Source organism: Meira miltonrushii (assembly GCF_003144205.1).
Source record: "Meira miltonrushii strain MCA 3882 unplaced genomic scaffold FA14scaffold_1, whole genome shotgun sequence".
NCBI lineage: Eukaryota > Fungi > Basidiomycota > Exobasidiomycetes > Exobasidiales > Brachybasidiaceae > Meira > Meira miltonrushii.
In genome coordinates, this window is record NW_020289943.1 from 4,269,847 (window position 1) to 4,287,429 (window position 17,583).

The 17,583-nt window shown below is 43.2% G+C and overlaps 10 protein-coding genes across 10 annotated transcripts; 6 read left to right on the forward strand and 4 right to left on the reverse strand.

Moving 5' to 3' along the window:
- Nucleotides 1-80: 80 nt before the first annotated feature.
- Nucleotides 81-2,208, forward strand: FA14DRAFT_167075 (NAP-domain-containing protein). The gene is made up of 2 exons (XM_025500061.1): nucleotides 81-649; nucleotides 750-2,208. The coding sequence occupies exons 1-2, from the start codon at nucleotides 502-504 to the stop codon at nucleotides 1,850-1,852; spliced, it is 1,251 nt and encodes a 416-aa protein (XP_025358614.1). The 5' UTR covers nucleotides 81-501; the 3' UTR covers nucleotides 1,853-2,208.
- On the forward strand, nucleotides 1,807-2,166 carry FA14DRAFT_25660 (uncharacterized protein). The gene has a single exon (XM_025502077.1). It carries the CDS (start codon nucleotides 1,943-1,945, stop codon nucleotides 2,132-2,134), a length of 192 nt encoding a protein of 63 aa, XP_025358615.1. The 5' UTR covers nucleotides 1,807-1,942; the 3' UTR covers nucleotides 2,135-2,166.
- Nucleotides 2,209-2,712: 504 nt separating the features above from the next.
- FA14DRAFT_25684 (Snf7-domain-containing protein) lies at nucleotides 2,713-3,744 on the forward strand. The gene has a single exon (XM_025502078.1). It carries the CDS (start codon nucleotides 2,912-2,914, stop codon nucleotides 3,578-3,580), a length of 669 nt encoding a protein of 222 aa, XP_025358616.1. The 5' UTR covers nucleotides 2,713-2,911; the 3' UTR covers nucleotides 3,581-3,744.
- Nucleotides 3,745-3,846: 102 nt separating this feature from the next.
- On the reverse strand, nucleotides 3,847-5,651 carry FA14DRAFT_163761 (Phosphotyrosyl phosphatase activator; the record flags this gene model as incomplete). The annotated part of the gene is made up of 2 exons (XM_025499841.1): nucleotides 3,847-5,212; nucleotides 5,551-5,651. 2 exons carry the CDS (start codon nucleotides 5,649-5,651, stop codon nucleotides 3,847-3,849), a joined length of 1,467 nt encoding a protein of 488 aa, XP_025358617.1.
- Nucleotides 5,652-6,541: 890 nt separating this feature from the next.
- Nucleotides 6,542-8,698, reverse strand: FA14DRAFT_119043 (alpha/beta-hydrolase; the record flags this gene model as incomplete). The annotated part of the gene is made up of 4 exons (XM_025496329.1): nucleotides 6,542-6,672; nucleotides 7,288-8,055; nucleotides 8,095-8,116; nucleotides 8,186-8,698. 4 exons carry the CDS (start codon nucleotides 8,696-8,698, stop codon nucleotides 6,542-6,544), a joined length of 1,434 nt encoding a protein of 477 aa, XP_025358618.1.
- A 1,056-nt stretch (nucleotides 8,699-9,754) lies between these two features.
- FA14DRAFT_167079 (uncharacterized protein) lies at nucleotides 9,755-10,660 on the forward strand (the record flags this gene model as incomplete). The annotated part of the gene is made up of 2 exons (XM_025500062.1): nucleotides 9,755-9,806; nucleotides 9,888-10,660. The coding sequence occupies exons 1-2, from the start codon at nucleotides 9,785-9,787 to the stop codon at nucleotides 10,658-10,660; spliced, it is 795 nt and encodes a 264-aa protein (XP_025358619.1). The 5' UTR covers nucleotides 9,755-9,784.
- A 55-nt stretch (nucleotides 10,661-10,715) lies between these two features.
- On the reverse strand, nucleotides 10,716-14,045 carry FA14DRAFT_117727 (uncharacterized protein; the record flags this gene model as incomplete). Its single annotated transcript, XM_025496247.1, has 3 exons — nucleotides 10,716-11,047; nucleotides 11,918-13,738; nucleotides 13,862-14,045. The coding sequence occupies 3 exons, from the start codon at nucleotides 14,043-14,045 to the stop codon at nucleotides 10,716-10,718; spliced, it is 2,337 nt and encodes a 778-aa protein (XP_025358620.1).
- A 648-nt stretch (nucleotides 14,046-14,693) lies between these two features.
- On the forward strand, nucleotides 14,694-15,765 carry FA14DRAFT_188326 (ras-domain-containing protein; the record flags this gene model as incomplete). Its single annotated transcript, XM_025501650.1, has 2 exons — nucleotides 14,694-14,786; nucleotides 14,856-15,765. 2 exons carry the CDS (start codon nucleotides 14,694-14,696, stop codon nucleotides 15,585-15,587), a joined length of 825 nt encoding a protein of 274 aa, XP_025358621.1. The 3' UTR covers nucleotides 15,588-15,765.
- FA14DRAFT_131640 (putative APS1-AP-1 complex subunit) lies at nucleotides 15,667-16,463 on the reverse strand. Its single transcript, XM_025496936.1, has 2 exons — nucleotides 16,311-16,463; nucleotides 15,667-16,245 (listed from the first exon to the last, which is right to left on the reverse strand). The coding sequence occupies exons 1-2, from the start codon at nucleotides 16,314-16,316 to the stop codon at nucleotides 15,769-15,771; spliced, it is 483 nt and encodes a 160-aa protein (XP_025358622.1). The 5' UTR covers nucleotides 16,317-16,463; the 3' UTR covers nucleotides 15,667-15,768.
- Nucleotides 16,464-16,788: 325 nt separating this feature from the next.
- Nucleotides 16,789-17,583, forward strand: FA14DRAFT_119059 (ClpP/crotonase; the record flags this gene model as incomplete). Its single annotated transcript, XM_025496331.1, has 1 exon — nucleotides 16,789-17,583. One exon carries the CDS (start codon nucleotides 16,789-16,791, stop codon nucleotides 17,581-17,583), a length of 795 nt encoding a protein of 264 aa, XP_025358623.1.

Below are 17,583 nucleotides of genomic sequence, written 5' to 3' on the forward strand. Positions count from 1 at the left end.
CAAAAGTTTCGCGTCGCGTTTAATAATTCCCCTACCCCAACCAGAGCGGTCTACTTCGCACGGGGTATCCGATGGGAAAATGGAAGTCTTGGGGGAGAATTGAATACACGCGTAAGAAGCGGTGTTGCTAGCACCACAATACAAAAGGCAGACAGGCACGCACGCACGCACGCACACACAAAACGCCCATCCGCCCCTACACAAACGCACAGCCCAAAGCACACACACACACACACACACACAACGAGAAAAAATTCATCCAAGCTTAAAAGGTGGCCAAAAGTTAGAAATTATAACGAGTACTGCAAGGAGAAACTCATCTTTGTTGCCGTCATCCATCATAAAGGCTCACACGTCATTTCATCGATTTGATCGTGTTTGATTCTTTGAGACAATCTCGATCTTATATTCGACAAAGTTCTCTTGGTTGTTGGTAAATCGATCGATTCATATAACTTCATTTAATTAGGAGTGGATCAACTATCACACATCTTGCCCATCATGTCAGGCAACGTACCTATCTCACAAAGGAATGCCGATTTCACGGCACCTACACCGCAAAACACTCCTTTGAGCAACGCACCAATCACGCGTGAAGCACTTTCTCGACCAACTGTTGGTACCATTGGAGAAGAAAACGAAGATGGAGGTGAGTGTTGTTGGAAGAATTGAGCGCTCGGCTCATGAAGCGTATACTGTGGTAAGGTTGCATAACGGAATAATTGACTCATTAAACCCCCTTCCAACAGCCGCCGCTGGTGCCGCTGCAGCCCTAAAAGCTAACCCTGCTTTGGCTGGTTTGATCCAAAATAAGCTCTCCGGATTGGTAGGACGTTCAAGTGGATATATCGAATCTTTGCCATCCCACTTGAAGAGAAGAGTGGAAGGCTTGAAAGGCATTCACGTCGATCACACAAAAATCGAAGCAGAATTCCAAAAGGAGATCTTGGAATTAGAGAAGAAGTATGCAGAACGTTATCGTCCTTTGTACGAAAGACGTGCAGCCATCGTTCAAGGCAAACAAGAGCCAAGCAAAGAAGAAGTTTTGGCCGGAGAAGCATCTCATGAAGATGACGACGATGAAGATGAGGAAGACGATAAGCCAGAAAAGAAATCATTGGCAGATGCCACAGCTCCTGCAGACGCTGAAAAGGGTATCCCTGAATTCTGGTTGACAGCATTGAAGAACCATGTCGCACTTTCTGAATTGATCACAGAGCGTGATGAAGAAGCATTACGATCATTGGTGGACATTCGTATGTCATATTTGCCTGGATCTCAGGCTGGTTTCAAGCTTGAGTTCGAATTTGACCCTTCTCAAAATGCATTCTTTACCAACAAAACTTTGACAAAGACATACTACTACCAAGATGAAGTTGGTTTCTCTGGCGATTTGGTGTACGATCACGCTGAAGGAGACAAGATCGACTGGAAGGAAGACAAGGATTTGACACACAAGATCGAAACAAAGAAACAACGTAACAAGAACACAAATCAAACCAGAACAGTCAAGAGATCTGTTCCCGTTGAATCTTTCTTCAACTTCTTCTCTCCACCAAAGCCACCAAAGAATGGTGAAAATGAAGACACTGACTTTGACGAATTGGATGAACGATTGGAATTGGACTACCAAATCGGAGAAGACTTGAAGGATCGCATCATTCCTCATTCGATTCTTTACTTCACCGGCGAAGCAACAGCATACGAAATGGATGATGATGACTTTGAAGATGAATTCGATGATGAAGAAGATGAAGATGAGGAGGATGACGAAGATGGACCTGCTCGTCCTGCCAATATGGCCGTCAGCGCAGGATCTCAAGCTGAGAATCAAGAATGCAAACAACAATAAATAATTCGTGTCTCTTTCTTTGTTGTTTAGGCAAATTAGAAGTAACCATTTGATCTCTATGTGAAATTTTGAACTCAAACCCCCCAAACGATGATAAACAAAAAGACAAACCCGTGTAAAATTTTATTCGATCCGTTCAGCTCTTTTCTTTTTGGCAATCTTATTCTCCTTTCTCTCTTTCTCTTTGTTGACGTGATCTTTTCACTCCCTTGCTTTCTATACGTGTGTTTTGTCTTTTTCCCTTCCCTCAAATTCAATAAAACAATATTAACGACAAGATGATATACACAATGTGTCTAGAAGTAGCTTTCAAACATCATGCGAAGAGAAGAAATAAATATAGCCGTTACCGCTTGCTTCCCTGACTGATAAGGTTGAGCGAGCAACTTTGGCTCAGCCCATGACAGATATGACAGAGCGCGCCCACAGGATTAAGCAATTGCATTATGGCCCTTTCTCTATTTCCTTTTGCGCTGCGCACAGCTGAGTCTGGTGTGGATAAAAATGCGTGCAAAGCAGGGGGACTGACGACGGATTGATAAACAAAAACAAGACACTTGCAAAATAGGGCCCCTCCCTCCATCGCAACACTCACCGCACACACACGCACGCGTTTATGCCTTGGCCCTGGCCCTAAACACAGACAAGGTGTGATGTGCATCAGACAACTTTTGGTTGGCTATCTCCACCATCCTACCTTTGTCAAACACATCTTTTCGTCAGAATACGCACAGAGTTGTGTATTACGTTCTTGAACAACACTCGTATCGTAGAGGCTCTTATCACAGCTCATCTTGCTATCAAAGACTGTTATCGATTGGATCAATCTAGTCCTTCGTAACAGCTGCATTATCCAAGTGGAGAAAGTGAATTGCTCAAGGTAATCGGCCACCACAGACCGCCTTTCAGCTGGATTATACAAGTCTCACACCAAGCTACAATCGCCATCAGTATATAGCGAAGGTCTTTTAGGCAGGGGCGAGGAAAGTACCATCTATTTTTTGATAACTTCACATCAATTTTGCATAAACTTTTCCAGCACCATCAAACCTTTACAAAATGTCTACCTGGGGTTCTTGGCTAGTGGGCAAAAGGGATAATCCCAATTCTGCCAAAGATGCAATCGTTGGATTACGACAACAATTGATCATGCTAGAAAAGAAAGAAGAACATTTAACGAAAAAGATTGATGATGAAACAAGAAAAGCAAAAGCAAATGTTACAACTAACAAACGTGCAGCACAAGCAGCACTAAGACAGAGAAAACAATATGAAAATGAACTTGATCGTATTTCCGGTACAAGGATGACGTTAGAAACTCAAGTACATGCGATCGAAAGTGCGAATATGAATTTGGAAACGATGAAGGCAATGCGCAAGGGAGCGGATGCATTGAAGGGCATACATGGAAGCTTGAATATCGATAAAGTGGACGCTACAATGGATTCTATTCGTGAACAAATGGATTTGACAAATGAAATTTCGGATGCAATCTCTAATCCTGTGGCAATGGGACAAGATATCGATGAGGACGAATTGAAGAACGAATTGGACGAGCTTGAACAAGCAGAATTGAACGATCGCTTGGTCGGAGCAGAGTCTGTACCAGCTCACACACCTGCCGTTACCGCCGGACCTAGTCGTGTGAATGGACAAGCCAATCACGCACAAACAGTTGATGATGACGATGCTGAACTTCGGGCTCTTCAAGCTGAGTTGGCGATGTAATCAATTGCCTTGCTGAAGCCTAGGTTTTATCGTTCTTTTTCATTGCTGTCTCATTTATGTGCTACACATTCTTCAGTTCCATTTATATATTATCCCATTCTTTTCGATCCTTGTACGCATATTCATCGCTTTACACGAGCAAATGTTACCGATTCATCATATACGATACATTGAGAGCACTAATCCAATACAGAAGATAAGGCACGCGGTGAAAATTGAGAGTGTGATAGTACAATTGTGGCTTTACTACAACATGATGGATTAAATCAATCAAATGGAATCCTTCTGATGCTATTGCTACCTTCGAAACGAAGATTGCCCGCTCCCTTCATCTTTTCACGTTCTTGTTGTGCAGCAGCAAAAGCACTTGGGATCGGGATACCGCAACAATCACCCCATCCAGAAATGGCAGCAGCTGGACCACCTTCTTCAGCACCACCGGAAGCAATGGGAGCATGAACGTGCGAATTACCACTTGCATCTGTATGAACAATACCTCCTTTTTGAACGGCTTCTTGTAGCGCTTGATCTTCTTCTTCTTTCTCGTCTTCATGTGCTGTTTGCGGGAATGTCAACAAACTACCAAAGAAGATATGTTGAGCGATTGGCAATTTCAACAAAACCTCTGCTTTGTACATTTTTACCATTCCTTCATTCACTTTTGCCCATGTCTTTACGCCGCTGATATCGTCCAACATGGGAGAATGCCAACGCAAGGATGCGGTCTTGATACTATTGATAAAGTGAATGCATGCAAAGTACATGTAGTCTTTACCGAAATCCGACAAGATCTCATCATCGTGAATCGATTTGGGTCGAAAGATTTTGTGTCCTTTTAGCTGAGCGCTGCCCCATAGGAATGGCAAGAAATGATAATCGTCCAATCCCCAAACTCCATGACTTCCGGCTGGCTCAAGCCAATAGGTGGATTGAATAGCACGCATTACCTCGATATATCTCCAAAAGATTCGCAAAACGATAGCTGGCGCTTCACGTTCTATATCCAAGATTCCCAGTTTGACTAGACACAATAGCCAACAAGCAAAATTGAGTTCCATACCGCTACCGTAATCGATACGTTTTTCGTTTCCAAAAGATTCGTCCAAGTATACCTGAATCTCGCCTATCGCATCGGTGGTTTGCCCTTCAGCGTTCGCTTCTGATGCTCCTTCCTGGCCTTTGATTGATTGCAGGCCAGGAATGCGATTGTGCAACTCTCTGCTTTGCTCCTTCACTCGTCCATAGAACGTTCTGAATGCGGGATTTCCAAATCGAGAAGAAGATCCTTCTTCTGGTGGTACCTCTTCCACGATCTTCATAATCGTGTTCAGTATTGACATGATTGCCTCCACAGCAGGACTTTCTTCAATCTTTTCCGATAACTTCCGCCCGACGACAGCATCATTACATGCCATCACAAAGCCCAAAATTTCATCAAACGTCTGTGAATGTTGCCATCTCTTCATACTACCCGGGGATACGATCCTCTTTTGTGGTACAAAATACCTTTTTGATGTAATCTCTTCTTGCGATAATGCTTTCGGAACAGGTAGTGGAGCTACGGGCGGAAGAGGTGTGCCGGTGTTGTGTGAATTTGGGATGGCATCAGCTTCTTTGGGTGTCGCATTTAAGCTTTTAGGCGTTGGCAATGTGGAATTGAGACCATTATTGGCTTGCAGTGGAGAATTTGATGTGGTTTGTTCTTTAGTTTGTAGAGGTGCTGGTGAAACAGTATTTGGACTCTTTTGTTGAATGGATTGTAGCTTTTGACTCAGCAGATCTCTAGCTTGTTCTGAAGAAGGAATCGCATTCGGACTGATTGAAGTCATCTTGTGCGAATATGATGGTGGCAATGTGAGAAGGTTGGTTGAAGGATTGCAAATGACTTTTGAGTGCACGTCCACTTTTCAGTGTGTACGCGATTCGTGCTGGGCGGGCGCTGTATTGCCGCTAACTGATACGGTACATACTTCAACTCCATGTCCTCTTGATTCTTTCCTCTCTGCTTCCAGTTTTTGTGGTCATACTGTGTGACTATTCCTATGGACTCAGTATCAGGGGCTTGAAACATACTAATGACTTGCAGCTTATCTTTTCAATTATATGAGCCACAAGGGGCGAAATATTGATTGTGTGCACTGCAATCGTGAATTGAAAAGTTTCCGGAATCTGTTTAAAGTTGATCCTCTGCAAATGCCTTTCGAGCGGGCAATCGCCATCGTTGCAGGAAGTATTGAAGTAGGATGTACAGAGTTCGCATACTTTGCCTAAGAGTGCTCCCATTCGTATTATGCTTGCAACTATTAAGCAAATCATTTTGGTTATCAAGCATCACTTCAATCACCGCAAGCGGTACTGATGAATTTTTCAAAGAAGAAATGATACCGTTCCTTCGACGAGCAGAAGAAGGAGAAAAGAAGGAGAAAATTGACTATCACAAATCAGCTAGGCATATTATTCGATCGTTAGAGAGGAAAATAAAAAAGCCTAAACCTATTCCTGATGACGCTTCAAGGTCACGAAAAGCGATATACCATAAAAGTTTGAAGAATTATCATAAAAAGAAAGCAGAATTGGATCGATATAAGTGAGTATCCTTTTGGACATCGTAAGATTAAGTAGCAAGAAAAGTTGACTTAATCCTCGAATCTTCAATAGACGATTCAAGACAATCAAAGAAGAAGTGGCAAAAGCAACAAAGCTTAAAAGTGCAGCGGTTGCCGTTCGGGCCAAAACGATTTACAAAGCTGAATTGGATGGAGATCATCAGGCATTAGAAAAAGCAGTTGCAAAGATCCATTCTAGAGGCAAAGTAAGAGAGCTGCAAGGAGATTCCGGAGGCAAAGCAGGGGAGCGACAAAAAGATGCAGATGTTGTACATTATGATTCAAAAGCTGACGATATTATGGAGAAATATTTTCCAAATTCATGGCAACACCCCGGCAAACGAAATTGAACCCCCTAAATATCTTCATCAATCCATCTGGCAATTCGTCCCCACGTTTGACTGCGTTCAGGTTCGAACCAATCAAATAATGTGTAGTCGTGTATCCCATCAATGCACTCATCTAGAACGACTGAACGATCTTCTCCTCCCAAATCGAAATAAGATTGCGCTTGTCCACCTGCACGTGAAAGCGGCTGTGTGAATGGCGTAACAAAGCATGAACTCGATGGGAGTCCATTCTCCGACGTAGCGTCATTAGAAACTTCTCCTTCTTCGCCTTTCTGTGGAAGTTGTGTGAAAATTGTCGAAGAATGATCATTCGCTTCATCTTTCCTTCCAGCTTCTCGATGCGTAGTACGCGCATTTGTTGCCGTATCTTTTTCCTTCACCACTTTTGTCGTTTTTCTGCCTTCTCCTGCCTCTGCATCTTTTGGATTCGAGCCTTTACCATCCACACGTTGACGACTCGTTCGTTCGCTAGAGGTATCACTGGTTCCTTCATTTTTCAGGCGTGCAATTCGGGGTACATAGCCATCAGCATTCTTTAATCTTGAGCTGACCGCATCCAAAGCAGACATAGTCACATCGAAAGCCGTATCACGGGCTGATTTGACCTGTCCACTTAAGTTCTTGCTATTCTTCGCACTTGCTTCAGGAGCATCTCCTCGAGCAGAAGACGGTACAGCGGAAGTACCTTTTTGTTGCACTTCTCCCTTCTCATTCTTGTTTACACCTGGAACACGTCTGCCTTCCCAAGAACGTGAATCGTCTGATATAGGTGTTGTGATTGGCGTATTCTGAGCGCTTGGCCAAATTGTTACTTCATGATTCTCAGGTCTTGGATATTGCAAACGAGCAGCCATTTCGTATGGATCTGCATCCTCGCTACATTTGTCTCCTTCATGCATCGGTACTCGAAGTGCTGTTCCGGCTGCCATTCGATATGCCAAGGTTAAATGTTGATCATGACTGATCTCTGCCGTACCTGTACAAATATAAGTCCTTTTGGGGAAGCCTTCGAAACCATACGAAGGGCCAGCTCCGCCATTTTTGGCATCCAATTGTAAGGAGATCGAGCTCAAATACGGATTGCGGTACGTCTCACGAGCAGCCATTTTACCCAACAAAGCGGAAACGGCAGTATTACGAAAAGCTGCCGAATTTGCTATGATATCGCTCTTTCGATTACGCCAAACCGTATCAAGCTTATTGGGACGAGCGATCGGACCGGAATGGGAACGAGAAGTATCTGCCCAAGGTGAAAGAAGAAGCATAGCACCTGGCACTTTTAATCCGTCCAGCTTTTCATCGCGCAGATAACGACAAAGAGCCAAAGCTAAGTTACCACCTGCACTATCACCGGCAACGATGATATTCTTTGGCTCAAAATTGCATTCGTTCACCAAATATCGATAGCCTGCAACAGCATCTGCCAATGGAGCTGGGAATGAACCTACTTCCGGTCTTCCAGGAACGCATAATCGATAATCGAGAGAAAAGGCACGCTTGCACACTCCCCCACTTCCTGCTCCTGGTCCTCCTTCCGGAGGATGGGGACTTGGATGACCATTTGTTGTTTGTAATTCTTTCTTGCCAGCTTCATTGGTAGATGGTAGCCTATTGGAATAGATTTGATCTAATGCTTTTAGGATTTGCACATTCACAGCAGATGTGACGTCATCTTCATGGGCAGTCCCAATCCAATACGCACCGCCGTGTAAATGGTAAATGACCTTTTCGTTCGGTGAAGCCTTTTGTCCAACACCACCTCCACCATCCCTTTCTCCGTACCAGAAACCACATGTACGAACAGTGCTTAGTCCTTGAATTTCTAACATCCGCTTCAATTCACCACGAACAAAGTCTTCCGACAATCCTTCAACCCAAACAAATTTAGCACGGACTGTTTTGCTATGCGGTACCTCTTTTGTGAGATCACGACTGAGTGACGTATGCGTTCGAAAGGTGAGTCTTGTTCCATGTCTGTAGAGCTTGACCAGTGTACTTTTCTTCCAAGTCCATGAAGGCCTTTCTCGCTTGGAGGGAAATATAGACACGATTGCGAACCAAGGCAGGAAGATGAAACCGACGGACAGACCAAAATAGATGAAATAAAAGATCTTGTAAGGCTGTCGTGACCATAGTGGTGCTTCTTGTGCAAATTCCGACATCCTCCCGGTGCCCTGCCCGGGGAAAGCAACGATAGGTAATAATGGATTCGGCAATGCACTCAAGCCAGGGTATTTTGCATGGAATTCTGATAATCTTTGTTTTAGAGGTTTTGGCACCTCTCCCATGGCTGTTGCTGTTTCATGTGACTCTCCATTACCATGTTGACCGCCTTCATCGACCGGGACAGGAGGCATTTGCGCTCTGTTAGGAACGACTCCTTCGCCAAAACTTCCAGAAGGCGTTATATGATGATGTTCCGGAACATTCGGACTTGTCACCTCGTTCTTACGTGGCCTGCTTAGTGATCTCTTTGATTTTATCCTCTCATCTGTCGACATTGACCTTCTCTGACTTCTTGATCTTTGTATTTTCATAGTAGGCGATTTGAATAAGTTACGTTGAAGTGAAGATCCATCCCTACGTGAATTGAAACCGCCTTCCGTTCTGCTTCTTCCCACTGCGTATGATTCCATTGTTTGTAATTCCGGTCGATCGGATTTATTGAAAATGGTAGCACTTGCCGGTATTTGAGTTTCATCTGGAGATGCTACAGGAGACACCATTACTCTTTTAGATGATGATGCATCTTGATTGGAAGGACCTACACCAGCGCTATGCGGAATATCTGTTACATTTATCGTTAGAGGCGGAGTTGGGCCATTCTGATCACCAGTAGAAGAACGCTTGATAGGCTTCTTGACTTCTTCATTGGATTGCTTTCGTGCTTGCCATGGTAGTTTGCCTAGAGATGATCGTATTGATTTTGGCGAGGATGGTTCGCCTGTCTGACGTTGTGCTTCGACATCTTCCATCGTGTATGTGATGATGGAATATTATTAGGTATATGTGGTGGTATGATGATAAGCAGCAGCAGCATGATGCCGATCCTTGCAAGACCTGCATACATTTGTTATGCAATCAATACGGAATATCGGATAGGCAAAACAAACCCGGGCACTTAAGGAGCGGGAAAACTCCACTAATAACAATAAGCGCGGAGAAATAATTAGTGAAAATAAGTGTTGGTTGGATTGAGTTGTTCTTCTTTGGGCAACCTTATTTTCATCATTCCATTATCAAACAAAATGTCAACCGATGATCCAAATAGTCAACAAAAAGGATTGAACACAATCAAAGATCTCAAAGGATCACTAGAGGCAGGCAATGAAGAACAATACGACGAAGTAGATATACTCTCTCATGCCGAACAATTCGTCAAGGAAAAGTTTCGAAATCATGATCCTTCGCATGATTGGCATCATGTTCATCGAGTACGTTTGATGGCTTTAAACTTAACAAGATGTCCAAGCGTATCTTCAAAAGATCCAAATCTACTTGTGGTGGAATTAGGTGCTCTATTTCATGATTTATGCGATGCCAAATATATCACTGAAGAACAAAAGTCAAAGTCGCAAATCAAAGCTTCTGACGTTTTGGAAAACTTCTTTCAACCATACTTAGACCAAGGCATCATTCAAGCTGAACAAGTTCATACAATATACCGAATCGTCGATAATGTATCATGGAGCAAAGAAGAAGCTCGTAAACGCAGGTTGGCAGCATCACCGGACAATGAAGCGGATCTAGAACAACAAAAATGGGAAGATGAATGTGCGGAATTTCAATGTATCAGCGATGCCGATCGATTGGATTCGATCGGAAGTATTGGTATTATGAGAGTGGCTGCATTTAGTGCAAAGAAGAATAGACCTTTGCATATCCCACCTGCCAATGCACAAAATGATTCCAAACCACCAGCAGAACAAGCAGAAGGATATAATGGAAGCGCAGTTGCACACTTTCATGAAAAGTTACTGAAAATTCGTGGCGATCGCTTAAAGACAGATATGGCACGCGAAGAAGCAGAGAGGCGGCAATCTATGATGTCATCCTTTTTGGCAGAATTGGATATAGAATGGCTTGTGGCCGATCAAGGCGCTCAACTATCACTGTTGCAGTAATTGTAAAATGCTATGAATAAATGTACATTGATTGTATGTTTGACTTGCTTGCATTCTATGGATGCACAAATGTGAGAATATCTTCTCGAAATGCTGCCAATACAGCACGTAAATCTTTCCTTCTCCATTCTAATCGATATACGATTTCGTCTACTGTGTGTTTCCCATTGAGGAAAGGTAAGAGTTTATACATCCTCTCTGTTTGCCATGCTTCTTTACCTTCCACCATTGCAGCAATCCATTCATTCTCATCACCTGATGCTCGGCTAGGTTCAGCAATGATACTTGCGATTGGTTGTGTTTCCCATTGTTCAAATTCGATATCGTAATTGAGGTATAATTCATCATCTTCTGAATCGTCCATCTCATCTTGTTTGGGTGTAGACTCTTTGAGCGTTGAGTCAGGATCTTTTTCCGCTTCCGCATCCTTTTCCTCTCCCACAAGACTTAGTCTGCGAAAATCTTCTTTTAGTGATCTTCTTTCATCTTGACTTCCACTTGAACGTGGTCTAGATCTTCTTGCAAGATCAACCCCTTTCTCACCATCATCACGTCGATCGATTTGACCTGCTGTCTGATCTTCACCTTTCTTGCTTTCGTCCATATATACTTCTTCATCATCTCCGAAACCTGTTACGCGCAATCTTGCTTGAGAAGGTGACCTTTTCCTACGCTCAATTCGATTTGCATTGTGAGGTTCTGTAGACTGATTTGCACCGGCAATAGGACCCGAGGGAGCACTTTCAATCACGTTGTCTTCATCATCTTTCGCTTCTGTGCTAGAGATTCGCAGAGCAGACGTGCCTTCTCCTAAGTTAGCTGCTGCTGCTGCCGCTGCTTGCAAACTTGATTCACGAGAATGCGTCAATAATCTACCCCGACCACGAGGTGTACTGGGTCTAGAACCATTTCCACTTCGATGCGTTCCAAAGCTGCTAGGTGCTCCACCATTTGTGGGTGTAAATCCCAAAATCCGTGAAGGCGATCTAGAACGCAAAACAGGTCTACGTTCAAATCGTAATTCGTCTCCTTTATAAAATGCAGGCACATCTTCCGTGACTGGTGTGGTTGTACTTGTAGCCGTAGAACTGGAAGGATTGGCTCCCATCTTCAAGGCTAAAAGACTGGCTGGCTTTGGGGATGGAGATGCTCCATGAGCTTTACCATCGGGACGTGTTGCACTCAATGCTGATGGAGCGATTTCCATTGGCGCAGTAGAGGTTTGGAATATCTCTTCAGCGTGTGGTGATAGCGAACGATCTCGTGTTCGTCCTCGATCTTTCTTGGCTGTCTTGATACCTTCATCCCTTTCACCCCTAAATACCGGTGCAGATTGAGAGAGATCAGCACTGAATGCTTGCATTGATGCACCAAAGGAAGAAAAACCATCCACCATTTCACCACTTGCCTCTTCCTTCTTTCTACGTTCTGCAATGAGCACTCGTTTCTTCCGAATCCTCTCGCGCTCTTGATCACGAGCGATTGCTGCTTTTCGCTTGCAAGATTCGTTGGCTACCAAACGTAAACGGACATGCATTTGAACTACGATTTCATGACGTAATAGCCAAATCAGAGCATCCAAGCACAGCTGTCTCTGATCTCTTCGATTAATTTGCATGCTAAATGGCTTCAAAGCGGAAGATAGAGTAGCCAAGAAGGATGGTAGCGGAGGTAAGGTGAGGAACTTGATAGACCATGACGTTGAAAGCTTTGCCAACTCTGCAAGCTCGAACAAAGGCGAAACGGAATAATAATTTTGAATTCTTGGAACATCGATCACTCTTGCTTCACGATAGTATATCAAATGTCGTACCATTGGATAAATATCTTCCTCCAAATTCCACCCCAAAAGATCAGCTGAATCTGCTAATGTTGGAACACCATCCAGTGTGGGTTTCATCAAAGATGTGAACTTACGAGCCCATGCTTCAATTCCTTTGTCTGCAAATGCTGAATATTCACTTGCATCGTCCGGATCATCAGGTCTTCCATGTTCATGATTCTCTCTCAGCAACAAGAGAGTTTTCCATGGCAAGAGAAACGGACCTGTAGTTCTACTCCATTCTTCATGCATCAATTGCTCTGCATTGATTGGTCTGGACGGCAAAACCCGGCCATCTTTGGTTGAAGTTGTGTTGGTGAAGATTGCATCATTGATGTCGATTGGCGTTTCGATATCTGCCATTTTCATCATCTTTGAGGGTTCATGCAGCATAGGTGGTAATTGCAAATGCGCTTCGATGGATTCGTTGATTGTAACAAATGCATTGGATGATAGCGAGATCGAAGAGTATACTTGTTGAATAGATTTTGCGAGCGAAGAGGTATGATTGGCATGTGTAAGGAAAGATGAATAAGATTGTCCATCATCCATGCACCTTTCGCGTAAAGCTCCAATCTTATCGCATTCTTGCGAAACGTATTGGCATCGAATCTCTTCGGCAAAGAGCGCTGCTGTCATTTTGAATGCTATGTTATCGTAGAATATTTGCAGCCAGGAAGTTAGGTCGAGCGCTGGTAGGTCGGGCGACGGGTCAGGTCGATCTAATACCAAGACGAAATGAAACAATGTCATAGGATTAGCAATCGTTGAAGAGCGTGAAGGTTCTGCGAGAGCATGATCGGGTGATCCTATTCGATAGCCTGAAGCCGAGCCTCTTCTGGTGTCATCTCTACCTCTTAATTCTTCATCCGAGCTGGCTTCCTCAACATCCCACTTGCCGTCCTTATCAACACAGACTGGATGACCGACGAATGCTAGATCGTCAATGACCAATTCGAACTTTTGATGACAGAGTTCCCTCTTTGGTGCCAATAGAGAAGCTAAGGTTTCACAGTCGTACCCTAAGTATTGCTCGTACGCTCTTTTCCTTCTCCGCGCATGCTCAGCAGCTTCTACAGTGGCAGCCGCCTCTTTGGTAGCAGCTGAAGCGCCGCCTACACTGCTTGCAACTTCGGCGTCTTCTTTTCTAGATGATGGTGCTGGTGTAGCATCTATGTTGGAATGATCATCATCATCTGTTGTGCCATCTAGATCCAATGCATCTCCTTCTTCTTCGCTTGAGCTTGAATCGCTTACTGAGCCTTCATCAAGATCTTCGCTTAATGTTGATCCCGCATCAAAATCGTCATTCATTTCATCATCTTGCAAGTTTACTCCTCCAGCATGATCTTTACTGATCACATTGCTACTACGTCTACTTTGTCTTTGTGAAGTGGGCTGCGATTCTTGCTTGACTTCCTGTTTGGCTACCAAATAACGTACTTTTGAATATCTCTTTTCCAATTTTGGTCTTCTAGGAAATCGAAAGCTCAGCGAAGGACCTCGTGAAGATGAAGTGACCAAAAGTACTGCCAGTAAAGGCGATGAAACGTGTTGGGACATTATGACACTTCTATGCAAGGAATGTACGGGGGGTGCTCCTATTTCACCTAATCTTCATCGTAATTGGGTTATTGGATAGAGTAGATGCGATACAAGAATGATGGTTATCAAGAAGAACTTTATCCTGATAAGGTCTGTGCGTGTTTGCATCTGAAGGAGACGCGTGGGGAACACTTTGTGATTCTGTGATCTTTTTCCTTCTGGTTCTTACTATCTAGCATTTCTTCATGACTTCCAGGGCATGGCTCTATAAATAGACTCATCGTCATCATGGCTTATCAATGATTTTGCTCTTGTACTCAGCACTAATGATGGTCACATGGAATCCTCCATACATGCCCACACCCTGTAATTGATAAAGTCACTCAATACATTGCAAAGCCGGCTTGATAAATAAGAAATCCTCGGCGGAAATGCAACGCGCTGAGCAGGGCGTGAGGGAGATACTGTAAATCAATCACCCAGGCAGAGGCAGGCAGGCAGGCAGACAGACAAACTAAAAAGGCGGTGATGTGAATGGGCGTGAAATGAGTGTGTTTGTGTTAAGGATAAATCTCAAACTTGCATATTGCGTGTGTCCATCTTAACTTGGTAACACATTCAACTGTGATCACTTCTATCATCTTGACCACCTCAACAACACTCACAATGTCAAACGCACAATCACAGAATAATGGAGCACCAGCTGCTGCTGCTGCTTCTACACAACAAAAACCATTCCAAACAAAGCTCGTACTTTTGGTAAGTGGCAAGGAGAGCGATTTGATTAGCAAAGGGAAACTAACATTCTAACTTATTCATACCACCCAGGGAGAAGCAGCAGTTGGAAAATCATCCGTAGTCTTACGATTCGTCAGCAACGAATTCCAAGAAAACAAAGAACCCACAATCGGAGCAGCTTTTTTAACACAAAAATGTCGATTAGATTCTGCCGTTATCAAATTTGAAATTTGGGATACAGCAGGACAAGAACGCTTTCATAGTTTAGCACCAATGTATTATCGTAACGCACAGGCAAGTGCAGTCATTTATGATATCACAAAAGCAAGTTCATTCGAAAAAGCAAAATCATGGGTAAAAGAATTACAACGTCAAGCTAATCCGAATATCGTGATTGCTTTAGTGGGAAATAAACTTGATTTGGTTGCTGAAACAGGTTCAGGAAAAGCAGCATCTACAAAAACTGACGAAGATGATGAAGAAGCAGATGATGATGATGACGAAAATGGAACAGTGACAGCAGAAGGACAATCAACAAACTCAGCCCGTGCCGTTCCAAAAGATGAAGCAAAAGCATATGCAGATGAAGCAGGACTTTTATTCTTTGAAACAAGTGCAAAGACTGGAGAAGGAGTTGTTGAATTATTCACAGAAGTTGCTAAAAAGATTCCAATCGATCAAATCGTTGCTAATCAACAACGCAATGCAGCCGCCAACGGAAACGGACAAGGAGCAGGCGCATCAAGAACTGGAGTCAATGCAGGAAGGGTGGATATTGGGGCAAATCAGAATAACCCTACTCGCGATGCATGCAACTGTTAATCATTTTTTTGCTTTCTTTCTTGCTTACGTTCATTCTGATCATACTTTACACTTATATCCCACGTCTTTTTGTACATATCTCTTTTCTCTCTGAACATTTGGTTAATTATTCGATGCTGTCATGTGATCTCATGGAGAGCTGCTTTTTATAATAATACATGATATCTCGTCTGATCTTGAATCATTGACTCCTACTACCGATTCGTGCCAAACTATCCTCTGAATTCTCTGCTTCCTCTATAGCGTCTGATTGACTGACCACACGCAGAACGGATTTCTTGCTTGATTCCTGTACTTCTCCCGATATGATTAATTCGTCCAAGATTGAATATGCTTTCTGGAAGTTGAAGATCAAATCCAATTCACAGACATTTCCAAAATATCTGTCCAAGATCTCAACATATCGATGAATGATTTCCAACGTGATCAATTCGTTATCATCTTGACTTATTCCCGTTACGAAAAACAAGGATGCATATCTTCTATACACCACTTTCGTATCTTTGTATTCTAGGAAATTACACATCCTTGACCTTCTCGCGAGCACAAGTTGTGTGACATCTTTTGTAATCTTTGATTTTGCTTTTGGACTCATTGTTGTGAACCATTTTGCCAGACGGACTTTGCCTTGACGTGAGATGAGTAGTACCCAATTTAGCTGTAGAGCAATCAACAAAACGAGTAAGCATCCGAATCATTATAAGTCCCTCTGTCAATACTTACACCCATGATGTATATTTGCGCTTCTCCAGAACCGAGATGAGAAGATGGCCTATGAGATTGGTGATTGTAAGAATACGACGATGGTCAACATCAATTCATTCAATGCACAGGGCACAAGGCATACACACACACACGTGTAGTTTAATGCTTGCTTACAGCGCGGGCTAATAGAATATTCATAATGCCTGCAATCAATTGACGGACAGCCTTTAGCCCATAGGCTTATACTTTATTAACTCTTGGCTGAGAGTGCAGTTAGGCCGGTTCAACCTTTCCCCGCAGAACCGGTATGTAGAGAGGCATCATGTTCGGGCATATAATCAAACAAAAGTCCATCAACCCGAGCCGTGCATTATGTGAAAGTGGGAATGTTACTCTTGACAATCATCCTGGGAAAAAGAGCATGCAAAGATTGCTAACATCATTCACTAAAGCATCTCTTCGTCCTTCCTTCCGACTAAATCACTCGATTCGCACAATGGCTTCTTATCCAGTCTCCTTTCCGGCTGATAAACCGGTTTTACGTTTAGACAGACTTCAAACATCACCTTCAATTTATGTTTTACATATGCTTTCCGCAGAAACACCAGATAATAGACTTACAGTACACTTTCTTGAACAATGGATGGAAGCATTAAAGTTTGTAGAAAAACAATGGGATCAATCTGATGAACAAAAAGCCGGAGCAGCTTTGGTTTCAACAGGTCTAACAGATCCAAAAGCAAAATTTTATAGTAACGGATTGGATTTCGAGAAAGTTTTACAAGATCCCGAATTTTTCGATAAACATCTCAACCCAGTCTATGAGAAACTTCTCACATTTCCAATCCCGACCGTTGCTGCAATCGGTGGTCATTGTTTCGCTGCGGGTTTTGGATTGGTAATGTCGCATGATTATCGTGTGCAAAACGGTCAAAAAGGTTTCCTCTGTATGAATGAGATTGATTTTGGAGCTCAAATACCGCCTGGATTGTATGCAGCTCTAAACAGTAAAAACTTACCAAGCAACGTCATGCGAAAGATGGTTTTGGAAGGTCATCGATTCGGAGCAAAAGAAGCGCAAGCAGAACGTATTGTCGATATCATCTCTCCTTCAGCAGACGAAAAGGTCGAATCAGCACCGGCAAAAACGTTGGAAACAGCGATCGAATTGGCTAAGAATTTCGCCAAAAAAGCAGGTGCAGATGCTTATCAATCTAACAAATTGGTCATGTATGCTCCTTATTTGGCAACATTGCGTGAACGAAACGAAGACGCAACTGCCCGTCTTTAG

Bases quoted from the DNA above. Each gene is read 5' to 3' on its own strand.
- FA14DRAFT_167075 (XM_025500061.1), top strand. From the start codon at position 502: ATGTCAGGCAACGTACCTATCTCACAAAGGAATGCCGATTTCACGGCA. The intron at 650-749 runs GTGAGTGTTGTT...CCCTTCCAACAG, and splicing joins AGAAGAAAACGAAGATGGAG to CCGCCGCTGGTGCCGCTGCA.
- FA14DRAFT_25660 (XM_025502077.1), top strand. From the start codon at position 1,943: ATGATAAACAAAAAGACAAACCCGTGTAAAATTTTATTCGATCCGTTC.
- FA14DRAFT_25684 (XM_025502078.1), top strand. From the start codon at position 2,912: ATGTCTACCTGGGGTTCTTGGCTAGTGGGCAAAAGGGATAATCCCAAT.